We start from the raw sequence: 24,966 nt of genomic DNA, 5'->3' as shown, positions 1-24,966 counted from the left end.
ACAAGATTCTTGAGAATGGGTATCATGTCTGTCTTGATAACTGATCAATTATTATAGTGACTGGTACATTGTAAAATTTAAAAAAATATTTTTGGTAGAGATAAATAAATTGGCAACATATGAATCATTGTAAGAGCTGAATGTGCACATATACTTGAAAATATATAGGGCACATCTTGCTCCTTAACGGAAGGTAAATTATTGTATCAACCATTAAGTAATACTTCCGCTGATAAAATTAGAATGTTAGGTCTTCAGAAAAGCTAACATGAAAAGTCATGCAAAATAGCAATTAAAGTTCCAAGCAAGTCCCCAAATTCCAAGAAACTATTCTAGTACTGTTCCTTTCTAGGAATTTTGTTTTCCAGTTAAAATACAATAGCTGCCTGTCCTTAGCATGTTGCAAAATGTGAGCAATAACCTCTTAGACCATGGATTCAGGTTGTAAAATCTCCGCTTTTTGGATTGAATATAAAGTTAAGCCAAAACTACATAAAACATATAGAAAATGTGAGGAATTTGGGAGTCAGAGAAGGCCTGGGCCTGGGGAAGGTTGATTCAGGGGATTCAGCTAGTAGTGCAGTGCATTTCCCTTGGGGGTTTCATTAAATTCACCCACCCAATTCTAGATTTTATTCGTAGACATTCTGACTAAGTAATAGGAGCCCACATAAAGGGGCTGAAAAAATCAGATTTGCATTTAATAAACAAAATGAAAAGCTAGGCTGAGGATGCTAGGAAAAGGATCCAGTGTTTTCACCAGGTTCTCAAAGGGGTCCATGGCTCCAAATGGATCAGACCCAGTTTAATATAGTATCATTCATACGATACCGTCATAAGATTGACATTATGGGAAAAGCTAAAACACAGTGCTTAAGGATGTGAGCTCTTAAGTACAGCTGAGTTCCAATTCTGCTTCTATAACTTAGTAGATGTTTGACCTTTAGCATGTTACCTAATTTATTTGTTCCTCAGTATCCCCATCTCTAAAATGTGGAAAGTAGTATCAACCTAATCAGAAGATTAAGTGAAACAAGATGTATACAGTACTTAGCAGAATAACTGGTACTTGGAAAATGTTACCTATTCTTACTGGAATAATCTTTAGACAAGATCAGTTCTAATCTTAAAAGGTTATATAATAGAGTTACAGTCAAGCCCCACACTTCTAAATTTATTTCCAATTTCATAGAGCTTTTAGAAGTAAGAGCTTGATTTCCTCTGACAGCAAACAGAAAGACAAGCACTCATCTTTATGATGATGACCTGGTTCTACTTAAAGAATACATTAATCTAGTGGCCAACTACTGCCAGGGGAAACAGCTCAGGCACAACTGTGCCCAAACCAAACTTGTCAGTTCTAAAATACATCCTTCAGGGCTGAAGTGGATAATATTTTGAAAGCGTTCAAAATGCCAACTCTTTAATTATTTGGAGGGGAGTGTATTTATAGTTACTTCATCCTGGCAGGCCCACTCCGATACAATTTCCCTCTATCAAATATTCCACACACGTCATGTTATCTTGGGTGAGCTGGACGACTGATAACTCCAGCTCACAAAAACCTTGCAACCCAAGATCCTACCTTCCAATGCTTAAAGGAGCAGCACTTAGGAGCATCCATGGACTTAGTTCAATCATTTGTAAGGAAGCGTACAAAGAGAAGCCTCGGCCCTGCTGGCAGGTACTCCAGCAGCTCTGGACAGCAGAAATGATAGTCAGTCTTAGCAAGAATAGAAATCAGACCCTTAATTCTGACCTTATGTCACCTTCCCCAGTGTCTAATATATATGTGCGATCAACAGCAAGGACAACCTACATTTCAGCTATTCATCAGTAACTTCCATGTTAAATCGTTTAATACATGGCTCCAATTAGAAGCCTGGCTGCCATCAAATTGTAACATATGAAGAACAATTATGACTAGTGCCAGCGAGCACATAGGGTTCAAATGGGCTCTCTAATACACTGCTGTAGAAGTACACCTCTTCTCAGATTGACATAGGTACATCTAACAAAATCTTGGAAGTGAACACTCACTGACTCACCAATTCTACTTCTAAGAATTTATTCCAAAGAAATAATTTGACAACTGCATAAATTATATGTTTAAGAATGCTCACCTATGAACTGTTTATAATACAAATAATTGGAAAGGAATTCAATGCTCACAGCATTTGATTGGTTAAGGCAATTTTGGCATGGCCTTAGAATGGAATTCTATGCAGCCGTTAAAAGAAAAATTTAGACATATTTAAGTATTGGCACAAAAAATTATCTGAGATGTAAATTTTAAAAATTAGGTGCATAGTATGATCTAATTTTTGTTGTGTACATTTATATCTAACATATACATATGTCTGAATATATGTATTATATATGTATAGTTATATAAATGCATATTTAATTATAGAAAATTATGCACTGCATTATATTATGCACCGAGTTCAAAATATATTCTTATTGATTTCAGAGGGAAAGAGAGAGAAACACCAATGATGAGAGAGAATCACTGATTGGCTGCCTCCCTCATGCCCTCACTGGGGACCGAGTTCACAACCCAGGCACATGCTCCTGACTGGAATCAAACCTGGGACCCTTTAGTCCAGAGGCTGATGCTCTATCTACTGACCCAAGCCAGCTAGGGCTTCAGATTATGAGTAGCTTTTATTTTTTATGCCATTTTGTATTTTATTAAGAATTATCATTATGTATTACTTTTTAAATCATAAAAATAAGTTAATAAAAATTTTAAGCCCAGAGATCACTTTTATTTGAGGATAGTACAAGATATGCACTGAGGTTCAACATATTCAGAATCATAAAAAATCTCTAAGCTCTATCTTTTGATCTTGTATCAATACAGGAATAGGCAAACTTAAGTGCCTTGAGAAGACAGGCAGACAAAATAACTAAATGAAATAGAAAGGGAATGCGGCAATAGGGAGGGGAAGTGACCATAATTAACTACAGAGCACACACCTAGTCTAAAGGCATCCAAAGTCAAAAACAATTCCCAAGCACTCAACGTACACCTGTAGGCCCAGTGTGATTAGTAATTTGCTATTGAGGATCTTTGCAGTATAAACCTACACACACAGTGCGTTACTACAACTCTCTCACACGAGGGCAATTTTATATCCCTCCCTCTGCATTTCCGAGAGTTACTTTAAGTGGTCTCTAAAAGGAGGTATTTTTTCATATTTATAAATTATCTTTCTAAACCGTAATTTAAGAAAAAAGTCTTGCTTCCCTCTATAACAGAATGAAAACAATTAATTTAATTACCTTTCCCTTTCTCTTATTTGTTCTAGAAAGCTCAGGCCCTTCCTTAGCCTCAGTTTACTGTTACAACTGTCTTTCCCCCTCCATCATTCAGTTCTTACTCACTCGCTTTGATGTTTATAGTAAATGTATTACAGTATAGTATAGCATAGCAAAGAATAGTATATTGTAGGTATATATACCACTTGAGATATTTTTGAAATTCAGATTGGACAGAGGAAAGTAGAAATAAATATATTAAAAAATAACGTTAGCATAAGTGTAGTTACTTGCACACATATTTTATATATTATATTTTGGTATTATCTCCATTTATTGGCCAAATTTTAAACTATATAATATACACTCCAAATGTATCAAGGGGAATTTCGCAGCTGACAGGAAAACAAAGTAGGAAAACAACAAATGAAAAAAGAAGGTGAAGGGGGAGGAAGTGGGATGAAAAAAAAAAAGATGCAATAATTGCATTGTAGAATATGTATGCCCAGCAACTACTGTGCCAAAATAAAATAAAAACAGCAACTTTCTTCAGAAGCTTTTACCTGTTCAAGGAACCCAAAACCTATCAGGGTGAGTGAGCCTAAAAGTCTGCCTCCCACTGCCACCCGCTCCCCCAGGCTGCTATACCTGCCTCTCGCTGCCTCTTCACTGCCCACCCACCAAAAACTGGAAATGAGAATATAAATATTCTTCAAACTTGAAGTTTGGAACTAAGATGTTTATTAAAAATTAAAAATTGATGGTAGGTAATTATCAAAATGGAATGTGCTAAGATGACTAATATAAAAATTAATTATTAAATATTTTAAATGGTATTTTATTTTTACATTTATAAGCTGTTCCCTTTTTTTTTTTTAGCAATAGAGATTCCAAGGATCAATGAAATGCTGGGAAATTCTTTAAAGAAAGCTTTTGTATAAATTCAAGGCATGTGTATAACTTGGATGGCAAAAAAACTAAGCAAATAGTCTGCTCAACTATATATACATATAACAGAAGATTAACCAGCCTTTCATTGTTATTGACTCCTGAAATAAACTTCAATTTAAAGAAGTAAAACCCAAACACACCAGTATAATCTGGTTAGTTATAAGAAACACATTTCTTGTTTACTATGAATCTTGAATTCTCATTAAATTGGAATAAAACAAAACACCTTAGAAATTAATTTAATAAGCCAAGGGACTTAAATAATAAATCACCCTCCTGTTGATTTAGATTAATTTGAACACTTAATTGTGGTTAGCGGTCAGAAAACTTTAGAGAGCAAAAACTGGATAAGAAAGTAATATTACACCAAAGCCTAAATAGCATTTAGTATAAAGTTAAGACTTTCCAAAAACATTCTAGGGTATAAAGCCAAACATTTTTGAGATAATGAGAAAGAAGTTTTATAAATCCCTTAATGCGAGGAAAGTCTGAAGAATTAACAAAATTTATAAAAATGTGAAATAAGAAAAGCACAATGGAGTGTAAGGGACAGAAGACGTTTCTGAATTGATTTTTAAAAAATGAAAATGGAAAGTGAAGTTCTTTGATGATGTAAGGTAGCCTCAGTATCAGCATTTAATAAATATTAAAAGTCACAATGCATGTGCAGACTGACAATCTAAAAATAATTACTACGCAAAACAGAGAAAAATAGTGCTGCCAGTATTATCCTATGACACCAAAGAAAGTGAGATACACAACGACACCATATTTCATTCTCTTAAGACAGAAAGTGTGGAGGAATCCCTGGGTGCTGTTAAAACATTGGAAGGTTTTTACAAAAGTCTGCAAGATGATACACATTTACTGTGCATACACAGTACATATTTATACATGGGATACATAGATACATTTATATTTATAAACCATAAAATGATTTATTAATGTCCAGAATGAATACCTAGAAACTCAGAATCAACAAACTAGCAGCGAATTACAGCGAAAACAATCACGTGAGCGGTCTGCAATCCTGTGTACATAAAGCCCCACCAGGAGAGGGCCGGCACTGGCTCTGGCAGTGATTCTGAAGCAGCAGCAGCAGCAATCCATAAAGCGTCTTAATTTCCTTGTCATTTAAGAATTAAGCCACTTCCAGTTCACACAGATCCTACCAGGTGCACTAAATTGATGTCATTATGAGCCATCAGGAAATACCCACCGAGACCTACACCAACACCTTGAAGTTTTGTTAAACAGCTGTGTGTTTTAATTGATTTGTATTATTTAAAACAGGAACAGTTAAAAGTCAGTTATCGAATGTTGTATAAAAGAGATGCCAAAAGACTCCAGGGAGACCGAGTTCAGAAGAAAGCCAATCACTGGAACTTCACTTGAGCGCTGAAGATTATTACCAGAGGAAGCACAATTAAATCATCAGGTTATCAGCCATCATTATAAATCACCAGGCAACGTATCAAGCTTCCTTATGTAAGCATCCTTAACCAGCGACTGCCTGTATCAGTGAGAGTCACAAGCAATCGACTCACCTAAGGGTCTTAAAGAGTTCTGCTTTTTGTGGTGTTCTGATTTTCCACCCTGAGAGACTTATCATGGAAATATAATGAAGACTCACTGAAAGTGATTTATTACCCTGTTTTCTCAGTTTTAGACATCATACGTTCTACAAAAGGGAGTCAGTAGTATTTGGTATATGCAAACTGTGCACTACATAGGCTCCGTCTGTTCCGCTCGACACAAATATTTAACCCCGTTCTCTCAAGGTACTTGTATGGGATCATATGACAAAAAGATAATCAATGAGTTCCTTTCCACTTTTATCCACCTGATGCCATTCACTTGCTTGTATTGAGACAACCTTCCCTGGGTATGAGGAATAAGAAAACAGTGTTGCTCAATTTAAAGTGCACAGTTCAGGTATTAAGAAGAATATATTTGAAAGGAGATATGACACATTTAATTTTATATCCGATCCTCTTTTCTTAGTCTTCCCACCAGCTCTCAGTAGATGCTACCATTATCTGTAATGGAAAAAAAAAAAAAAGAGAGAGTCTCCATCATTGGTCCAAAGCCGGACAGCTTATAAGTGCTGGCCTCAGTCTAATCCACTCGGCCTGGCTCCAGCACTAGATAAAGGCTCGTTGAGGAAGCAAGCCTCCTTGAAAATGGCTGACCCCCATGTCTGGGCAGGAATGTGCAACCAACTGTCACACCAGAAAGCAAGAAGCCAGCAAAGCTACTTGGCTTGCATCAAAATAGCTCAAGAAACAAGTTAAAGAGCCTTTCACTGGCCAAAGATAAGGTAAATCAAGCATCAATAAAGATAACCACTACAATGAACTGAAATGAATAAGACATGTATATCCATGAACTCATTAAGTTACATTTAAAAAGTGCTTGATCACCTTTGGAGGATGCTAGAGAACCAACTATTATCTTGAGAGGTAGGATATAAAGAGAAAGAATCAAGCATTTATCCTGCCTTTTGTACACAAAGCCTACATCAGGTAACTAAGCCATTATAGAAGTAGTACAGCTAATAAATAATGAATGATAGAATCAGAACATCACCACTCTGCAACCCCTAATGAATTAATGAATCTAGGTAATAATAGTCAATGGCTGCTAACATCACAAAGAAAATGCAATAATCGGGCTTTATGTGCCTCCTGATAGAAGTATCCAGTACTTAGGAAATATTCTTGCCCAAAAAGCCAAACCTGAACCTGGTCAAGCCTCAAGATCTAACTATAGTTTATAGAAAATATAGGGAGAAACATTAAACACCAACAAGAGATACAATTAGAAAAAAAAAATCCAGTCTGCAAATACTCTAGGACAGTGGTTGGCAAACTTATTAGTCAACAGAGCCAAATATCAACAGTATAAGGATTGAAATTTCTTTTGAGAGCCGAAAACCAACTTCTGCGCATGGGCCATGAAGTTTCAATTGCACTATATGTGCGTGCCCGCCCGTGGTATTTTGTGGAAGAGCCACATACCAGGGGCCAAAGAGCCACATGTGGCTCGTGAGCCAAGGTTTGCTGACCACTGCTCTAGGACAATCATGTTTCTCAACAAAAAAATGTTAAGGAAATAAAGAGAAGGAAAAAAGAGAATCCTAGATTCAAAATGTCTTAAGAGATGTTAATCATTTTAATGTGTAAAGCTTATTTGGATCCTCATCAAAGAAAGAAATAAAACATTTAGGAAAATGTAAATACCAATTGCTATTTAAAAATATGAAAAATTTTAAATTTTAGTTGTGATAATGGAATTGTTGTTATATTTTTAAGCTTCCTTATCTTCTTTTGTTTTTTAAAGAATTAAACTTTTTATGTTGAGAGAATAGTAGATTCACAAGCAGTTGTAAGAAATGATACAAATAAATCCCTCAGAGCTTTTACCCAGTTTCCCCAATGGTAACATCTTGCAAAACTATAGTATAATATCACAGCCAAGATAATGACATTGATTCAGTCAGATACAGAACACTTCCCTCATGTTGCCTTTGCTAGTCGTACCCATCCTGGCAACCACAAATCTGTTCTCCAATCTATAGTTCTGTCATTTCAAAAATGTTAAATAAATGGAATCATACACTTTGCAACCTTTGGGATTAGCTTCTTACACTCAGCATAATTACCTGGACATTCATCTACGTTGCTGAGTATATCAATAGTTGTTTCCTTTGTGTGTGTTTTTTTGTTATTGTTATTAATCCTCACCCGAGAATATTTTCCCATTGATTTTTAGAGAGAGTGGAAGGGGGAGAGAGGGAGAGACCGAAAGAGAGAAACATCAATGTGAGAGAAAGACACATCAACTGGTTGGGATTGAGCAACTGAGGTACGTGCCCTTGACCGGAATCAAACCCGGGACCCTTCAGTCTGTAGGCTGACACACTCTCCACTGAATCAAACTGACGAGGGCGATAGTTGGTTCCTTTGCATTGCTGAGTCATTTTCCATGGTAAGGATATATGACAGTTTGTTTAACCATCCACACTCTCAGGGACATCTGGGTAGTTTCCATGGGCTATGTGAATAAAGCTGCTATAAACATTTGTGTAGAGCCCTTACCTTTAAAAAAATATTTCCTTAAACATTTATGGGCAAGATAATATGATGTCTAAGATTTGCTAAAAAAAATTCCTCATTGGATGAAATACAAAAAAAAAAAAAAAAAATCATCCATGAGTTCGTAAGTATACTATATTATCATCTCTACCTTTATACATGTTTATAAAAAAGAGACCATTAAGAGAAAATTACTTATCTGATCACTATACACCCAAGATCACAGGAGCTCTTTCCCTAAAACACAGAGCCCACACCTCCCATGATCATTGTTGTCACATTCACTCTACCAATTCAGGCCGATCCAACCTGGGCACCTGTTAACTCTCTTTTAGAAGTTCTTAAAAAAAAAAAAAAAAAAGGAAGTTTTTATTAGACTGCAGGGTTGAGATAATAGTAGTCTGTAATGTTGGACAAAAGCAGGTAAGTAATCACCATAATCAAATGTATGAGATTCATGAGTGGCTTGTCTTCAAAAGAGAGAGTTCGTGTCTGACATGAGCAGGTCCTTATCATCAAGACAAATGCTGAGAGAACAGAAGTGTGATTACCAAAGATGAAGAGCAACAAACTATAAAAGCACAATCAAGCCTGAAAATGAACTGAAATGCATTTTATATTATGCGAAGGCTGCTTTTGTTTTTAAGCTGCTCTAGAGGACAGGATATTATTATCATGTTCAGTGTGCAAGCTAATGATTTTTTAGCATAATTCTGCAAAATGGAACCTGTGATTTGGTGCCACCAAACACAAGGTGGGGCAAAAGTAGGTCTACAGTTGTGAGTACATGAAACACACAGTGTATTCTTGCGTTATTATTTATTAATTGTTGCATAACAATTAATAAATAATAACGCAAGAATACACTGTGTGTTTCATGTACTCACAACTGTAGACCTACTTTTGCCCCACCCTGTCTTAGCTCATTCTCCCCTTGGGCTGTATCATACCCTCCCTTTTATTCCATTATTTTTTCTCCACACAGGGCCTTCCAAAAATGAAGACCAAGCCTCTCAAAGTTCTCAAGCAAAGAAGGTACATAAATACCAACCCGTTAGCTAATCTGGGACTAGAAGCCAAGACCTCCCAAGGAAATATTCATGATGACTTTCAAATGCCAAGTAGTGCAATGGCAACAAATGAGTGTCTCTTGTTAGGTCTTTAGTGCCTGACGAACACCGTGATAAGCAATTCTAAAGCTTAAACAAAGTTTGTTATCAAAAGTAGGAGAGCTGTCCACAAATAAATCCCAATAAGACAAATTCCAAAGGGACATCTAAATGCTATAGTTCTAATGTAGTTTGGTTATATCAAATATCCCTCCTATTAATTGGGCCCACACTTGGTGTTAGGAATAGTAATGTTTACTGTGATTGGCTATGTAGGAAAAAAAAAAGTTTCAATAACAGACTATCTATATGACACTTAAAGGCCTATAAATTGAAAGATATTAATCAATTCCATTAAGAATAAGTAAGGTACAGATTGGTTCATTTGGTTGGTTTAGTAACTTAGGAATTCTTTTAATGGAATGAAATCTATTTGGAATATCATATTAGGGAACTAAGAAAACAGGGTTGAGTTCAAAATCTTATTCATATGACAGAACAAAGACCTGTGGAATTAAAACCCCAAAATTACATAGACCACCAGGAATTGGGCTATAGGCTTGCAGTGAGGAGATTAATAACTGCTGCTAGAGAGAAAAAAAGGAAAAGGCTGCAATTGGGCTGAGGGACACGATGGAAAACATAACTGAGAAGGAGTTGAGAAAAAAAGGCAGTCAAGTCAAACATAAGAGAAGCGTATAGCTTCGGATGCTCTTTTCTTCCATCCTTTTGCCATCTCTCTTCACTCTTACAACCAAATGTTTTCTGGCCCTATGGATTCTGGTATTATAGTATACAGTTTTGAATGGCTTGTGGTCAATGACAAGACATTGTTAGTTGAAACTCTTAGCACCGTTCACCTTGACATACTTGAAGGTCAATCGAAAATATTTTGCATAAAATAAAATGCTCTTGCCGAAAACCTTTATGGCTGATTTGCTTCTATATCTTATTACCCTTTTATCATAGCAACCACCCCACACTTGTTCTATAAAACTAGAATTTTGGGGGCGGGGGCGTTCTTGTGAGCTGAGAGGGTTTCAGAGAAAAGAACAAGAGAAGGGACTATATGCAGGCAGAACAAAAACAACAGGGACAGTATTAAACCTGGGAAGAATTCCAGGAACAAACTGCACAAGATGGGTTCAGGGAAATGAATGGCTGGGTTTGGCAGGAGCTGAGACTGTGTGGAGGGAAGGAGAAGATAAGCCTGAAAGGGCAGGTCAGTGCCAGGGAGTGGCAGCCCCTGTGGGCCAGCGGAGGCATTTAGCCCACATGCCATGGGCCTTTGGGAATCTACTGCAGCTCTGCTGGTGGGGAAGAGAGAAGCAGCCATGCTTAAGAAGATGTGACTAACGGTACAGAGCAGGGGGAAAGGAGCAGAAGACCAGGGGTGGGAAGCTTGACTAAGTGTTTCAGGCGAGGCTACAGGGCTTGATCTAGGAGGGTCAAAGTGGGAAGAGAGAGGAAAAAATTAATTTGAGGGGCAGCGTGAAAGATACATATATTGTACTTAAATCTAGTTTTGTCCTCAATTAAAACCTAAAAAAAAATAGTCATTTGTAATCATTGTCAAATGCTACTTATAAAATACTAAGGATTCTTATGTTGATTGGGAGGTAAACTGTCATTATTATGATCAAACACATAAAAGGGCCTAAAAATGTTAATGGTTGATAAAGTCATTTTTAAAGGAAGCTCTGATTGAGCTTAACAGAGCCTTGGAAAAATAAGATTTTGATATAAGAAAAAATTATATTTAAGGAAACTATGATTGGATGCAAGGTGATGAGTATTTTTAAATTTCTAAAATAATTAACTGCTGATTTTAGCAAGGCAACTATAATGACATAAATGATTGACATCTATTTTTCTCTACTTTTGCAAATCTGCTTTTTATATGTACTTTTGCAGATCTATTTTCTCTGCTTTTTAAATCATTATTGCGAAGCTATTATTAATCAAAAGTTAATTTTTTTGCAAATATTCCTATGTGACACCAGCTAAATATACACTATATTTTTTAGTGTATATGCCAATTCAGTTTCTATTCTCGTTTACTTAATACCTTTTTATTTAGCAGCTACTATATTTTAAGGACTGTGCTGGTGCTGGAGTAAAAGAAAGGTAAATGGACATGATCTGTCCACATGACAGTACATCATATAGCATGAAAGATGGATATTATTTTTTTGAAATATCCAAATATATAACTTAAAATGTGATAAGCGCTATAAAAAAATTACAGATTTTTATGAGAGTTGATGACAGGGAGGCTAAACTAAGACTGGGTCTGGAAGGTTTGTTATTTTTAAGGAAACTGTCTTAGAATTGAAGCTTGTAAGTAGGTAGAAGAGTGAGACAGGAAAAAAAAAACAGGGAAGAGCAGAGGAAAGGATCACATACAATAACATGAAAATTGCCTCTAACCTGTTGGGTAATGGTGTCCCAGGGTCCCTGCTGCAGCCGCGTCTTATAGCACTCGTGGACTCCTTCCCAGATGTCCTTCAGAGATAAGGGTCTCCCATCTGCAGAAGAGCACGGGAAAGACTGACAGCAATCCGTGTGACAGTGGCGCTTGGTGTCTATCTAAAACTATCAGGAGAATATTATGACTTTTTAAAAAATCAAGAGTGCTAGGTGAATGACTACTGTCTTCCTGAAGGAAATTTAACCATTCACGTCTTTCTTCTTTGTAATTATCTAGCAGCTAAATTATCTGCTCTTTCAGTGCCTTTATGAATCTGAATCCAAATGTGTTTTAGAGAGAACTAATAGATGCAAGCATAGGCAAAGGATCAGAAAGACAGACTCCCATAGTCAGAAGGGTGCACTATGGATACCTCTGAAGCCTTAATTCTTCCTGTAGACCTTAAAATCAGAGACCACACATGCTTCTTTCACTCTCTCACTGACCAACTATCTGCAATGTTCAAATCACTCTGTTGGATTCCACAGGGAATAGAGAGAAGGAAAACACACAGTTTCTCCTATTAAGGAGCCTACCTTACAGCTAGGGAAACTATGACAAGTATATCAATAGTGTATCAGAATTAAACTACTGGGAGGTCACTGCCAGAAAAAAACTGCAGTTCTCTGACCGTCCAGAGGAGGGGGCCATAAGCACCCAGTGTTTGTGCAGGTGGAGAAAGGGCTGTTAGGGGTGAAGGAACCTGAGATTAGTAAAAGCTTTAGTGAACATTAATTCCCCTTTTCTTTGTTTAAACAACTTAAATTATTCACCTATATTCTTTACTATTCAAACCACTCAAATAATGTGTTTTATGAAGACCACATGGCAGAAGATAAGTGAAATGGAAAAATAGACATCTAAGTTCAGAAAAGGAAGCAGGGAGTGAACCTAAGCACTTCTAAGTACACTCTGCTAGAAAGAAGGTGGCCTAACTGCTAGAATCTAGTGCTACTTGACCCACCCAGAACTATCAAGTCCTCAAGACTCACAAGTGTGCTGTGCTTCTCAGACAGGTGGTCAATATCATTTAAAGAAAAGTCATCAGTATATTAAGTCATTAGACACAAAGAAATACTTGGTTACCAAATGCAACAAAACTTGGGGGAATACTCTACTAAAAAACAAAACTACGTTAAAAGGCATTGTATTCAGACTTTAGGGTGTAATTGTAGATATGGTGGTTAGGAGAAAGATTTGGAGCCTGGGCTGAATTTGAATCCTGGTGTTTGCATTTATTCTCTGTGTGGCTGCAAATGAGGATGGTAATTATTTTAAAATCTTGTTCTCATGAGGCTCACATCAGCGAACACACTCAGGACTATGTTAGATACCTAATAAGAGCTAAATAAATATTAGGTGCCTCCTCCCAGCCCCCATTGCACTATTCCAGTAATGCTGAAAGCTGAAACAGGCCTTTAGAGACCATTATTTCTTAGAATTGCCCTCTGTTTCTGTACCGTGCACATTGTGTTTGATATAGTAATACACTAATACCACAGGCAGAGCATTTCTCATGTTTGACCTGAAAAGTTGAACTTTTCCTCAACCTTTATTTTCAATAAATAGCAATAGAATATTTTGATACATTTTCAATAAGTATCTTCATCTTGGCATTTATCTGGCGGCAGGAGACCATTATCGTGTGATAAATAGTTTTATTCCATTGACATTTCCATGTCTGTAAAATGAACAAGATTTATTCATCCAATTAACATTTGAATGTCATGTTTAGCTACAAGTTAAAAACAAGCTGCCTTCAGTATCTGTGTTATATTGTTTTCTGAACACATTTATAGAGTAGGGCCAAACTTTGGCCTTAAGATAAGCACTGCACGTCCTCAAATATGCACATTCCACGTGTGTGTGTGTGTGTGTGTGTGTATGTGTGTGCATGTGTGTGTTGATGTGAGAAGAGGAGAATGGGTTTAAGGACTTCAGTGTCAAACAGCAAATGAAATAATCAAATTATAAAAAGATGACATGCTTTCAAAATAATTTTCCGATGTCAAAGTTAGAAGAAATCAAGTTATAAGATAATAAAATGTTAGAGCTGATACAATGACTAGTTTTATAAATAAGGCAACTAAGGTCTTGGGAGATATACATCTGCCAAAATGATGTAGCCAGTGCATGACTGCACTAGAGCTGGAGTGCAAGACTCAGGACTCATAATTCCATGCTCTCCCTGCTACTCTATGCTGCCTCTAAGACGGAGGCTGTATCCATCCTTTCTCACTGCAGTCCTGCCATGGGCAGTTCTCAGCCTCTCACACATTGCAAATGCTTCATTAATATGCACTGAGTAAGTGACCAATGAAAGAATGCCTTCCTTAACTTCATTTCCTCTAAGACAGACCATGGCTTTGGAGACCTAGAGAAGAATCCTGGTTTAATATCTGCTAATAATTTAATATCTAGTAATAATTTTAATTATATTCCTGAAAATATTTTTTAGTCAATATCTAAGGATGAAGTAGGTGGTTTGGCTATTCCCACTGTCAACAAACCGCATACTCCGTGAGAAACAGTCATCCAAAATGCAATGATCAGCAGCACAGCAACTATATGGAGACCCAAAACAAATGTTATATTTGCATCAGATTTGATGCTAGAACTGAGATGATGTGACATAAGTTTTCAAACAACACTAAATTTAGAGGGGAAAAATATATATAATACCTTTAAATACAGGAATAAAAAATGATCTGGTCAACTTAAAATAATAACTAATTGGATGATTTCAAAACATAAAAAATGGATGAGACTCCTGTATGCATGAGCTACTTACCAGTTGCTATAAACAGAACAGTGTATTTTGTGAATAGATGTGACTTAGTTCTCTATTGCATTTACAGAAACATTTAAAAACACGTATTAATGATAGTTAAATGAGTGCTTGTGCAAGCTACCTTGACAAGAGTGTCAATCTCTCCAGTTTCTGCTGACCATTTACACTGTAGAAGATCTGGGTGATAGAGCTTTGTCTCTCTCACATACAGATATAACAAAAATGATTTAATAAGGTGTAATATGGATTCCTTTCCTGAGGCTTCATCATTTGTTTGCTTAGTCATAGCTCACACCTTCATGATCAAAGACATATAAGAGTTAGTTTTGCATTCTTTTATACACCAACTAATTTTTTTTAACCTAATCAGCAATATCTTCATCCATGCCATACACTACTGAGTATTCAAATATGATTGTGGCTAATTATTCCAAAAACAAAATGGAGCCTTCAGAAATACCAATGAAATCATTGCACTGAGTTAGTCAAACATATAAAGAGCCACTTCACAAAATAGAGATTAAATATGGCAGACATTTTAAGAATGTTGTAATATTATATCTAGTCTGTCTATATACAAATCTTTAGCTTAAGTGAAAATGTGGGCATAAACAAGTACTTGCTCAAGCTCATGTAACACATCATGCCTTCATGTTCAGTTCAAAGTATCTTCAATCAGAACTTTAAGCCCTGTTAAGAGGGTCTATTTTTTCTGTCTGGCCTCAGTCAGAGGAGACATAAGCATACTCAATCAACAACTCTCTAGTTTCAGACCCTAGATATTCGATAGCACCAATTTGAACATGTTTAGAAATCTCATTAATCACACTGATGCTGAGAAGCCAGTGCAATCCTGCGCATTCTTGAAAAAGTGAAATAGAAGCCAAAACAATTTCAGAAGTAGCCCACAAAGTGAGCATGGTAAATTAAGGTCATTAATTTAACAATAAGCATTTACTGTGTGCCTACTATGTGTCTCTATCACCTGAAATGATACTATACATTTGAGTTAAAGGAATGTTCTGTCAATAACCTAAAATGTCAATGACAAAAGAAGAGGAGGAGACATTGGATGAAAAATGGAATAATTAAAAAGTACAATCTTTAGCAACTGCCAGTAGCATTTAATTTAACATTTTCATATAAAATCTCTCGATTGAATAATAACCTACATGTCAAGTAATCTATATATTACTCAAAATGTGCAGCTTTCTAAATTAAATTTCTCAAGGTTATTAGTTTTCATGAACCAAATAACAATGTGAAATATTTCACTAGCACTACCTAACTCCAGTACAAGCACGCTGAGGTAACCTTTATCTTATTGTGCATGGTTTCACTAAAGCTCATAACTCCTGAAATGAAGATTACAGAAAGTATAAATTATTTAGAGTAAGTTTAAGAATAATGTTCTGACTGTGGTCACTAGAAATAAAAAGAGTGGGTTTTTCAAAATGAAATATGCCATTATTCAGCATATTGTCTTCAAGAGTGCTTGAAAACATAAAAATTCATGTCATACTCCACAGTAAGACAGCGATGATGCTCCACCAAAGGGGAAAATTCATTTTTACTTCAGTGAGAAAATTACATTGCGATATGAAATGAGTGTTAATTGTTCATGTGCATTTATATCAGCTACTGTGCTGGATAATTCTGCAATTTTTATTTATCCCTACATACATTGTTTAGCATTTTGTATGTCTCTTAATCTTAGGAAATACGAATAAAAATTCCTCAAATATAGATTCTTTTTACTTATGTATGGCATCAATTAATTGACTCGTGTTCCTTAAATTTTAGTTGTTAATTAAATGACAGCATTAAGCAGTAAGAAAAAAAAATGGGGGCGGGCATAGAGTTTGAACCTCAACTCCTTAGTTTTCCATGTACCCTTAATGCATCACTCAACTTTTCTGAGAACTCAATTTTTACACCTGATAATAACAGTTCCTACCTTACAAGGTTATGTGCTGCCGTTTCTCTGTAAAATGTAAGTGTGCGTCACAACAGCTCCTGCATTGAGTGTCTGCCCCCTGGTGGTCAATGTGCATCACAGTGACTGGTCAGAAGGTGGGAAGGACACTTAGCATATTAGCCTTTTATATAGATAGATTTTTATGAGAAAAATGCCCAGCAAGCAGCACGAAGAGGAATAATTTTGAGTCACCTGAAACTGTCCATGCACTGTGTTAAGAAACTATAATAATGCACGATGCTGTAACCTCTCATTTAAATTAAATGAAACACTCAACCTAGCAGAAGTACATAACAAGACTTTCTTGAGAAATCATAAAATGTCCCAAGAGAACATTAGGTTCACAGGACACCCCAGACATCAATTCTAAGATACCACTATTCATCAAGACCACACCACAAGATACATCACACTGCAACTTCTGGTTCCAAAGCAGAAGACATTCTACTTTCAGTCCTATTCAAAGTATCCTGAGGTTTTGATCCAGCTTGTTGGTCTGACATCCTAGCACTCAGCCCTTCGATTTCTGGTTCTATTCACACCTCCTTACTCCAAGAACATGGATCTCTTATGCCTGTAGCTGCATTTTAACTACCCCTATTCCACCCCAACCCATGGATAATGTAGTCTCCACTTTCTTAGCATAACACCTCCTACATGAACTTGAAGAACTCTATGATTTAAAGGAGAAAAGCAATAAATTAGTTTCAAGTTGTGCAGTGTCTTTTTCAGCATATTTTTAGAATAAGCTAATGAGTGTTTGTGCTATGCACATAGTAGGCACTCATGTATGTTTTAATATATGTTTTAAACAGGGCTGATTTTTCCAAGAGGAAAGCAAAGAAATATTTCTTCTGGGACCACAGACAGACATTAACCCAGCAAAGCGAAAGTATAGTCTCTTGCAAGTAAGGGAATAAATCATGTCCTTTTTCTGGCCTTTGGATCCATTTAAAATATGTTGCTTTTTGTGTATGTGGTGCTTCTTTCTTTTTTAAAAAAAAAATATTTTATTGATTTTTTACAGAGAGGAAGAGAGAGGGATAGAGAGTTAGAAACATCAATGAGAGAGAAACATTGATCAGCTGCCTCTTGCACACCACCCACTGGGGATGTGCCCACAACCAAGGTACATGCCCTCGATCGGAATCGAACCTGGGACCTTTCAGTCTGCAGGTCAAAACTCTATCCACTGAGCTAAAATGGTTTCAGTTGTTTCTTAAAATATGTTTTTATTAATTTCAGAGAGGAAGGAAAAGGGAGAGAGAAGTAGAAACATCAATGAGAGAGAATCATTGATCAGTTGCTTTCTGCATGTCCCCCACTGGGGATCGAGTCTGAAACCTGGGCAAGTGCCCTGACAGGGAATCCAACCCTGACTTCCTAGTTCACAGGTCGACATTAAACCACTGAGCCACACCAGCCAGGAGTATGTGGTGCTTTATACTAACATAGGTCCCTGCAGTTTTGTTTCACATTTCTCTAACACCTTTTCTTTAACACACTTTTAAATCAGGGCTTGATTTTTCAATGAGATTCTTTTCCTATCATATGTTCCAACCTAGAATCCTACTTCTACCCTAATTCCCCATAATGTTTCAAAAATTTACATGATTGAACAAATAACTTTCATTAAATTTTCTCTATTATTTGGGCCTTTCAGTTTGACTATATTTGTATTAATTAAATAATTTTCGTTCTTTTTCCTAATAAGTTTCACTGCTTGCTCTTCAAATTTTACTTTAGTCTCTAGAATCTCCTTTTAATCTCCCCAAATTCATGTTCCATTTCATTATAATGTCTGGCTAGATTTACTAACTATTTACATAAATATAAGTGGCATATATGAACTTTTTGAAGCAATCTCTACAATCACATAAGACTCTAAATTAAATCATTTATCAAACCATTTTCTATTTTCTGCTCATTGTAATAATTTAAAAAATATATATATTATTGATTTTGTACAGAGAGGAAGGGAGAGAGATAAAGAGTTAGAAACATTGATGAGAGAGAGTCATCAATCAGCTGCCTCTTGCACACCCCCCCACTGAGGATATGCCCGCAACCAAGGCACATGCCCTTGACCGGAATCGAACCCGGAACCCTTCAGTCCCCAAGCCGACGCTCTATCCATTGAGCCAAACCGGTTTTGGCTCATTGTAATAATTAACAAGAATCATTTTTGCCTCAGTCTTTAAGTACCTCTCTAATCCACTTTTTTTTTTTTTTTTTTTTTACCTTGTTCAATCAGCTGCTTTAACTCTTCCTCTGTTGGCAATAATAATTTCCCCCTGAAAATATGTTCTTTCTAGCTCATTTTCTCTAAGAGGTTATTATTATTATTTTTTAAATTAATACAATGCTAACAATACAGAAAGAGCCAAACTCCTTTTACTAAAACTTCATTCTCCATAATTTCTCTTCATCTTCATTTATTCCTCTGTTTTACTCAGTCATAATTTCTGCTCTAGGAAATCCCTCCTCTGGTCCCAATCACTTCTGCTCAATCTCCTTCAATCCAATTCCTTCCCATCCATGACCTCTTCCATAGTTTGATCTCAAATATCTTTTCACCCATTTCTTCCACAATTCATCTTAAGAAATCCCTACTGCAATCTGGCCTCTCCCTGTTCCCCAAATATGCCATGTTCCCTCCAGCCTACAGTTGGGGACTTGCCCTTCTCCCTTTTTCCAGCTCCTTTTCCCAACTTCTTCAGAAAAGCCAACCTGTTACCTTCCCTTTCAGGTTGTTGGACAGAGGTATGGATTTTATTTTTCTCTTACTTCCTCCAAACCCCATTATTCCTGTGTCCCTATCATTCTCTTCTTTGCATTCCAAAGGCCTCCTCTTGTTCCAAAGCATGGACAAGACTCTTCTTCTTCCTCCTTGATGATTCATGCACTGTTCTCATCCTAAACTTTCCATTATTTGTCCTTTGTGCTGGCCTGTATCTTAGTTTGGTTCGTGCTGCCTTTGAGAAGAAATTATTCTTTGGCTATTTCTTTTGCCCTATTTCTCCATGAGCATCCTTCAGGCATATAACAAGTGGACAGATCTTCCACATAAAATATCTGGGTTATATTTTTAATTCTATACCCTTACTCCCTGGGCCAATAATAGAATGGATCTACAGAAAGAACAGACATTCAGTTGCTGAATGGGAGAAATGTTTCCTTCCTTATTCAAAAGTGCCCATCTGACTAATTAAAGAAATACGTCAAAAATGGTTCCCAAGAAGAACCCAGATGTCAGCCCCAAAATTAACTATTTTGAAAATGAGAACCACTTGGTCTATTTTTCAATAGAGATTGAGAGCAAAGGAAAAGAGGAGGAACAAAGAAGAAATAAATCAGAATTCAAGCTGAAATATAGAAGTCTCTAGTTCTATCAGTGAAATGGGGAAAATATATAAGCTTAGAAGCGTGGTGAGGTCAAAGCAGTAAGTGTAGGTAAGTTTTTACCAGATTTCTGTTTTCCATCAGCTTTTGACCAAAGCCATGTTCCTAAAAGGTGATGGGGAGTTAATAGAAGCCTTTGGCATGATATAAATAATTTAAAATACTGTGTACTTAGAAAATAGGAAAGTAAAAACAATAATCAGTGGTCATTGACATCAATACTTTGTGAGAAAGGACTTCATAAATTACAAAGCACTATTCAAATACAGGCTCATTATTACTACTTGACAAGTTCAAATGCCTCTCACCCACTGCTGGGTAGTAAATGGTGTGAAGCATGTCCCACTACCTCTCCCAAACCCATAATGGCAAGAGTAGTCAGGGGGGAAGGAACAATGGAAAGAACATAGGTGTTCTTGTAAATCCATGTTACCCTCACAAAACTGAGTTCCTATAAGCTCACGTATTAGGAATGAGAGGCACCCAGAAGCAGAATCTGTCTCAGCGTAGCTGTCTGCATAAAAGATCAAGTAAAAACATGTGTCAATATAAGTAAAACAGCTGCTCTGTTGGTTTAGAGGCCCACCTTTGAGTCTTCAGGACTTTCCATTCTCCTTAGTCAACTAATCCTATAATCTCTGAGAAATATCAGACTACAGAGAAACAATACATAGATGATTTGTGTCCGGAGTCTCCTGGAGACTACAGCTTTAATTCCTTCCATATAAACCCATCACAGTAGTTACAAATGATTAAAAATTCCTCATTGGTTCATTCAATAAATATCTGCTGATACTGAACCACAGTTAATATTGTGGGTATCAAAATGTCTTGCTCACTTTTTAAGTGCCCAATATAAATTTTCTTCTCTCTTTTTAACTTAAAACATTAACTTCTAGTTTACCATTTTATAGGGAACAAGTAATCAAATAAGTCTGTTATGGTGCAACTGGTAACATGATATATGATATGATGCAATGTGATATGTTACATGTGATTTGATATATGATACAATATGTATAGAGTGACAAGAGCAAGTGGCATGTTAGCTGAGTCTTAGGCAATAGTTGGCCTGGTGGATACAACAATATGAAGAAATAAGAGATAATTACAGCTCAATGGATTTGTATCTCAAGAAACAAAATAAAGATTTCTTCTGGAATCCAAGTCAGTTGATTTTTTTTTAAAGGTACTGTCAGTTTAAATGAAAATACTTATTATTTGCTTTTCCTTTAAAAAGAGAGATATTAGAAGAAAATTCAGAGCAAACTAGAGGAACTAATTTTTAATAGCAATCAAATGAAAAAGAAATTCTAAATATCTGTCAAAAACAAGGCTAACTCAACTATTTTTGAAGCAACAACAACAACCAAAAGACCCCTGGGCGAGAAATTTTATAGTCACCCTCCTTTCTAGGTCGAACTCTTTTAGAATAAGACAAAGAAAAATCTGGATCTGGAATATGAGGAAGATGCTAGGAATCTAGTCACCACACTGACAGAGATATGTTTAACAAGCAGATGAAAAGCTAGAGAAATCAGATATCATAAGAAAAAGGAATAGATTGAGGGGAATAAGTGAAAAATTATGACCCCAGAGTAAAGGGCGATACTTTTTTAGAACACCCATTAAGTTAGGTGGAAAAGAGAAAAGAAATCATTAGACTATGATAAAGGAAAGAACCGTTTGTCATGTTTCTCCACAAGAAAACATTCAGTATGCTCTCCAAAGATTAAATTTGATATTTTAATGTGTCTGAACAAGCACTAAATGAATTCTGAAATTAAAGCATTTCTAATACTCATTCTATACAGCACAGAATGGGGAGGGAGGAGAACAAGGAACGTTTCTACATAAAACAGATGACTTGTTTTGTTTTTTCTTTATTAAGCATAATAAAGGAAACCTTAAAAGAATGTAAACAGAATCCAAGAACGCTGGAGTTTTTTTTTTGTTTGTTTGTTTTGTTTTTGTGTGTGTGTGTGTGTGTGTGTGTGTGTGTGTGTGTGTGTGTTTTAAGAAATGGAAAAGCAACATGCAGAAAAGATCTTAGGAAGTACACAAATTTCATTAAAATGTAATTGGACTTGCAGGAACAATTACTGTGCTATGCTGTAAGGGGAGCTGTTGGCACATAAGTGCAAAGCACACGTATGAGCTCATCCAGCAGCCTCGGCAAGACCCACTTCCAGCGAGAAGCAGTCATGTTTCAACACCTCCAATTCCCTAATGCTGACAAGCTAAACAACTTGTTTTGTCTCTGGGAGCTCTTCTCTGGTGATTAACTGCTTATGGTGAATACTAATTATATGAAAATACAGTACTGAGGAAGTAGTGTCCTATTTCTTCTACCTACAGCCTCGACATATCTTTGAATCTGAAAGCTACTAGGTAAGAGACACTGAAAACCCAAAACCAAGAAAGACATTTTCCTCCCCCCTGATAAATAAATGGATCTCCTCCTACTTTTCGGTATAACACAGCTCACTGACAAGACACCTCCTTCAACCTCTGGGCTCCAAACCAAATCGAATTACAAAAAAGTGAGTGCTTTAAAGTTCTGTCATGATCATATGGATAAATCCACAGCAAGAGTTTGTGAGTTACTGAACTCTCGGTGTCCTCAATTCCCCATGTCCCATGTTGAAGATTTACCCCAAATTGTCCGTTCTTAGGAACTGCACCTCAGATTAAAATCTTCTCACCAGGGAGCCTATGAGAATTTGTTCTTGTGTTTTAAATCCTAAGTGCTTTGTTAAACCGCCAACACCGCAAAATTAGAGACCATTAAACAATATAAGGCAGCAAGCGATTAAATCTACCAAATACACACATTCAAAGCAGCTTAAGCTACTTTTTAATTAAAAATAAAATATCACTGGCTAAATTCAGATGTCTTAGGTATCCAGAAAAAGTTAGGAGTCTGTTCAAAATGCAAAAGGCTGCTGAGGAGACCAGATAAAGAAGGAGAAGCAGAGTAGGGGGTGGCCTGGGGAGGTGACTCCTTTTGTCCCTGAGCCCAGGGCTGGCAGGGCCTGGGAAGGCTGACCCGGTTTAGCTGGAGGACATGGAGGGGAAAGTCACCACCGCTGTGCTGCAGAGTGGAGACTCTGTGGTTGCTGATCAAATAAGCTTTATTAGCAAAGGCCTCAGAGGAGACAGAGTGTTCCACCTTCTTGGCAAGGGGAAGGAGTTGAGTAACAGCATTGCAGGAAGTGAAGGCACCGGAGATGTATAGATGGCCAAAGGAAATACCAGTGCCTAAACTCATTGATAAATAGTTCTTGAAGCGATTATTAGCATTTGGGGGGAGAGGCACAGGGGCTTTGTGTTCATGGGATCGCTTAAGATGGAAAGAAATTTTTACTGTAGATTTAGAAATAAATAAACCTTGTAGCTTTAAGTTGTTCCTACTTGTTTAAAGTGAAGCAAAAAGGGCCAGGGGGCTTAGTCAACGCTGGGCAGGAGGCCAAGAATCTGAAGATCAGACTTATGGCTAGGATGATATCATTCACTCTGAAGTCCTGATACTCTTTCTAAAACATGAGAAAATTTACTGGTAAAACCTTACCTCACCCACAGTTTTCTTATTTTTAACTCTATTTTTTTCCCCCTCTCAGGAATAATTTCCCAAGTGTGCTTTCTGCCTTAATATGTAAATGTTATGAATTTACATTTAGCTTCCAACATGGTCTTACCTAAAAAGCTTGCCCTAAAGTAAAGCACAGGCACTTGGTAGCTACAGGAATACAAGACGTGATACTCATATTTAATCACTTCGGTTGCTGCTGTGGCCTCAGTCACTTCAGATTCATCAAGGGGTAACTCTAAAGCCTCCTGGAAACAAAAGCAAAAACAAAATGTTTGTCAATAATAAAAAGAGTCCATCAACCTGGAGAAAGATGCAGTTTTCTTCTTGCAGAATAACAGTTAAATAAATATGCAACCATGAGGTAAGAAAAAGGGAGTTTCCCACATTAATGTTTATCATTTGAGTCCTGGGTAAATAGTAAAACCAGAAAACATTAGCATTAAGTAATTCCAGATTGCTTTTGAGAGACAAAGCAGCTCTGGGCATAGAAACAGGAAGGGAAAAAAAAAAGGCAAAAAGATCTATTACTACAGCAACTCTGAAAAATCTTTACCGTTCAATTTTAGCAACAAAATGATGGCTATACAAGCTACCTTCTTCCCTACCTGTGAAAGCTAAAAACATCCTAACAATTGAACAAGAGGCTGTGAAATGTCCCTAAAGATTCTATTGTACTTGCCAAAAGATGATTCATTGTGTGCTGAACAATTCCCAGTTCCATTTTGAATAAGAAAGTTATTTTGCAAGAGGTTGATTTTGTTAGGTACATTTCAAAACCTGTGCTGAATTTGTTTTATTATTGTGCTGTCTTTGGTATATTCCTACAATAAATCTTGATTTATAATAATAGAGGGGAAGGCAAATATTAATGCCAACTTAAAATGGGGTTTTGTGAGCAAAGATGGCTAGAGCCAGTTCATGTCTCACCCCATCATTCTTTACTGGTTGAATTTTTAATGATGTGTGAAGGTTTCTTAAGAATGTATCTAAACGTTTAGAAGCAATTAAATGGACATGTTGAGTCAGAATCTGATTCCACCCACATTCATTATTTACTTGGATTGAAGAATTTCCTTTGAAATTAATTTAGTAGAAGGAAAGAAGCAGGTTGGTTTGGCTCTTTGCACCTCTCATTACAACAGTAACTGCGACAATGAACAATCAGAAAGAGCTACAGGAAGGATTTCAAGCTTTATCAATATGAAATAAGGATCCCTGCGTAGATAAGTAAAGCCACACACTACTCTCCAGATCTGTATCTGCTTTACTAATTCCCCACTCACCAGCAGTTCATTGGGGGAGATAAATCACA

At 36.6% G+C, this 24,966-nt stretch overlaps 1 protein-coding gene across 2 annotated transcripts in view; it reads right to left on the bottom strand.

The window, feature by feature from the left end:
- The window catches only part of ATG10 (autophagy related 10), a 179,142-nt gene that overhangs the window by 41,848 nt on the left and 112,328 nt on the right, over positions 1-24,966 (bottom strand). For both annotated transcript variants that reach the window (XM_084882173.1, XM_084882174.1), the window contains 2 exons: positions 23,761-23,899; positions 11,852-11,949 (listed from right to left, as the gene is read on the bottom strand). In XM_084882173.1, coding sequence (XP_084738299.1) covers positions 11,852-11,949; positions 23,761-23,899 — 237 coding nt within the window. The remainder of the gene's footprint in view (positions 1-11,851; positions 11,950-23,760; positions 23,900-24,966) is intronic.

The sequence above is a fragment of the Pipistrellus hanaki genome, assembly GCF_964339955.1.
Source record: "Pipistrellus hanaki genome assembly, chromosome: 4".
In the NCBI taxonomy this organism is placed as follows: Eukaryota; Metazoa; Chordata; class Mammalia; order Chiroptera; family Vespertilionidae; genus Pipistrellus; species Pipistrellus hanaki.
Note: the sequence above shows the minus strand (reverse complement) of the source record. Positions and strands in the feature narration are given on the sequence as shown.